This window comes from Pan paniscus, chromosome 12 (genome assembly GCF_029289425.2).
Source record: "Pan paniscus chromosome 12, NHGRI_mPanPan1-v2.0_pri, whole genome shotgun sequence".
Lineage (NCBI taxonomy): Eukaryota > Metazoa > Chordata > Mammalia > Primates > Hominidae > Pan > Pan paniscus.
The window spans coordinates 47,194,063-47,197,443 of NC_073261.2; the positions used below are offsets into that span (position 1 = coordinate 47,194,063).

The 3,381-nt window shown below is 48.9% G+C and overlaps 1 protein-coding gene across 1 annotated transcript; it reads left to right on the plus strand.

Moving 5' to 3' along the window:
* The first annotated feature begins 335 nt into the window (after positions 1-335).
* LOC100991621 (regenerating islet-derived protein 3-alpha) lies at positions 336-3,083 on the plus strand. The gene is made up of 5 exons (XM_003816608.6): positions 336-759; positions 1,320-1,438; positions 1,626-1,763; positions 2,391-2,517; positions 2,796-3,083. Exons 1-5 carry the CDS (start codon positions 684-686, stop codon positions 2,861-2,863), a joined length of 528 nt encoding a protein of 175 aa, XP_003816656.1. The 5' UTR covers positions 336-683; the 3' UTR covers positions 2,864-3,083.
* Positions 3,084-3,381: the final 298 nt, after the last annotated feature.

Genomic DNA, 3,381 nt, shown 5'->3' on the forward strand with positions numbered 1-3,381 from the left:
TACATAGGTGTGCCTCCAGAAGTGGGTTCTTAAGAAACCCACCAGAGGAACTCCTCTTTCAGATGTCCACATTAGAAGATTTCATATCACATTTGGTGCCACAGGCCTTTGACAAGGAGGATGCAGAGGAAAAAGCAAACTTCACCTCTTCCTAGGGAAAGTGTTGGCCTGCCAACAGGAAAGAGGCAACATCTGGGAAAATCCCCAGTCTTTGCCAGGAAGAGACCATGCCAACCCCACCCCATGACCCCTGTCCTGCCTACTCATTGTCACTCTTCACTCCAATGTCCCTCCCCCAGATCCTCTTATAAAATCCCACTCTTTCCTGACCAGACAAACCATACCATATCCCACCAGAGAGGTAAGTGGGAGCTGAGAGAAGATGAGACCCATGGAGGAGCTACTGCACATGATACAGGAGAATACATGGGAGGGTCCCTTCCTCAGGGAGCACAGGAATTCTGAGACTCAGCAAGGGTGTCCTGGGAGGGCTCGGGGATGGGAGAGTACACAGATTCACAACTCATTCAGAACTGTAGAAGATGATGGATGTGACCAAGATCACTTTAGTCCTAGGGGACTAGAGAAGGAAAATGACATGAGGCAGTAGGGTATCTGTGTGTTCTCCCACTGACCACGCTTTCTTTAGTGACTCCTGATTGCCTCCTCAAGTCGCAGACACTATGCTGCCTCCCATGGCCCTGCCCAGTGTATCTTGGATGCTGCTTTCCTGCCTCATGCTGCTGTCTCATGTTCAGGGTGAGATTGCTTTGCCTCTAGCACTGGGTTCCCTATGAATCCTCAGAGCTAACAAGAGGAGGAAGGCTCCTGTGTGTCATGTGAGGTAATGACGTGGTGTCTAATGAACCTGCCTGCAGTTCTTGCATCATCTCTCCTTCCTTCAGGTTAACTTGCAGTGGGAGGCTCCATGATGGTCCACTAACAGTGGAATGAGATGGCTTCCATTTAGTCAGTGGACTCTAATATACACTGGTGGGAAAGTGGACTCTAATATACACTGGAGGGTCAGTAATGAGATGTGGGGAGGGACAATGATCGGAGGACCCAATGTAGAGACAGCCCAGAGTGGGGAGAGTATTGAATGGTTGAATAAGGGGAAAGGGTAATAAGAGACTAGATGGTGCTCCATTTACTACGGCTATTTTGAGATAAAGAATTTCTGAAAACATAAGGGAAGATGAAGCGGTGTCAGGAATGTGGTCTTCCTCCCCAAGGACATTCCTAGGTATTCCCCAAGGTCATCTCCCACCCCAAGCCCCACTCTTCATTTTACCCTCCCCCCTCTTCTTCCACCTCAGGTGAAGAACCCCAGAGGGAACTGCCCTCTGCACGGATCCGCTGTCCCAAAGGCTCCAAGGCCTATGGCTCCCACTGCTATGCCTTGTTTTTGTCACCAAAATCCTGGACAGATGCAGATGTGAGTGGTTAGATGTGGTGTTGGAGGTGACCGGTCTCAGGGGGAAGAGGGTCTCCATTCAGGAGAGTTCCTTGGGAATGAGGATGAACACGTTTATCTTTCACACAGTCCTCCTCCCACCTACCTTTGCCCTGCCCTCCCTCAGCAGGTCTCAGGCTCCCTCTCATTCTCTTTGTTGCCCTCAAAGCTGGCCTGCCAGAAGCGGCCCTCGGGAAACCTGGTGTCTGTGCTCAGTGGGGCTGAGGGATCCTTTGTGTCCTCCCTGGTGAAGAGCATTGGTAACAGCTACTCATACGTCTGGATTGGGCTCCATGACCCCACACAGGTGCGAGTATATCCTCCCCTCTCTGTTACCTCTCAAGGTGCTATTGTTGCCCAGGCCCACTCCCTGTCCCCTGTGCCTGCCCAGGAAATACTTCAGGGAGCACTGGAGCTCAGATTCTGGGGAATATTTGGGGGGAAAGGGAAGGCCATGAAGCATCTGAAGATCTGAGTTCTGTGGAGGTCTCTATCTTTCAGATAAAATCAATCTGCCTTCCTCAGGCGTATTACATAATTCTCATATGAGGCTGGGTTAATAATTCTCTGAGCTTCATGGAGTCTTTGCCTACTATTCTGAAGGAACCCTTAATGAAGATAGGATCAATTTTTGTCCCCATACAGAACTGACATTACTTTTGAGGTTCACAAGCTAATCACAAATGCTACATCAATTATTGTTCTGCAAATAATATATTACCTTGAGTTGTTCCAAAGGTCTTGTGTTTATTGGCTGGAATTTTCCAATAGCAATGAGGAGTCAAGGAAGAGTTTCCTACTCACCGGCAGCATCTGGAATAGCAGACCAACTTTCCTCATGCTGGGGAGCAAATCAGGTGTTGCAGCTAAGGGGCCATGCAAGAAGAGCTGCAATGGCCATTCCCTTCACCTGGCTACCTCCTCTACTCTACAGGGCACCGAGCCCAATGGAGAAGGTTGGGAGTGGAGTAGCAGTGATGTGATGAATTACTTTGCATGGGAGAGAAATCCCTCCACCGTCTCAAGCCCCGGCCACTGTGCGAGCCTGTCGAGAAGCACAGGTAAGAAACAGAGGAGCTGCCTCTTCCCAGTGTTTTCCATCTCATCCCCCATTCCTGGGTCTGACCTTCAGGAAATCTTCCTGAGCTAGAAAATACAGTGTTAGTGTGTCTTCTCTTATCTCCTCTCTTCTCCACTTTCTTTGAATCTCTCTCCTGGATTGGGACACTGGTGAAGGTGAGGGAGAGGCTTTAACTTCTAGGCTAAAACCTGGGATGCCCCTTCATTGGATTCACAAGCTTCCTCAGCCCCATTCCATTTATGTCTTCTGTCTCTCCAGCATTTCTGAGGTGGAAAGATTATAACTGTAATGTGAGGTTACCCTATGTCTGCAAGTTCACTGACTAGTGCAGGAGGGAAGTCAGCAGCCTGTGTTTGGTGTGCAACTCATCATGGGCATGAGACCAGTGTGAGGACTCACCCTGGAAGAGAATATTCGCTTAATTCCCCCAACCTGACCACCTCATTCTTATCTTTCTTCTGTTTCTTCCTCCCCGCTGTCGTTTCAGTCTCTTCATTTTGTCATACGGCCTAAGGCTTTAAAGAGCAATAAAATTTTTAGTCTGCACTTGTTTGTCTTGTATATGCCAGTGTCATAGCCATACTCTGAGAAGGACAAAGTGTTTGAGTGGAGGAAACTTTATGGGTCTTGCTTCTTCCCTATTCACCCAGGCCTCTAGGGAAAATGATGAAGTGTGCATCCCTACCAGTGTGTTATGATGAGGGTGTGGGTCCTGCTCATGTAGGATTTGTGTTGTGGAGAGATGAGGACATTTCTCTCCCGCGTACTTACTGCCCTCCCATTCCCGTAGCCCAAACCTGACAGTGTGACATGAACAGATTTAGGAGGCTCTGATGGTGCTTAG

Coding starts and splice junctions, on each gene's coding strand:
- LOC100991621 (XM_003816608.6), top strand. CDS start 684: ATGCTGCCTCCCATGGCCCTGCCCAGTGTATCTTGGATGCTGCTTTCC. Junction 760..1,319: donor GCTGCTGTCTCATGTTCAGG/GTGAGATTGCTT, acceptor CTTCCACCTCAG/GTGAAGAACCCCAGAGGGAA. Junction 2,518..2,795: donor GAGCCTGTCGAGAAGCACAG/GTAAGAAACAGA, acceptor CTGTCTCTCCAG/CATTTCTGAGGTGGAAAGAT.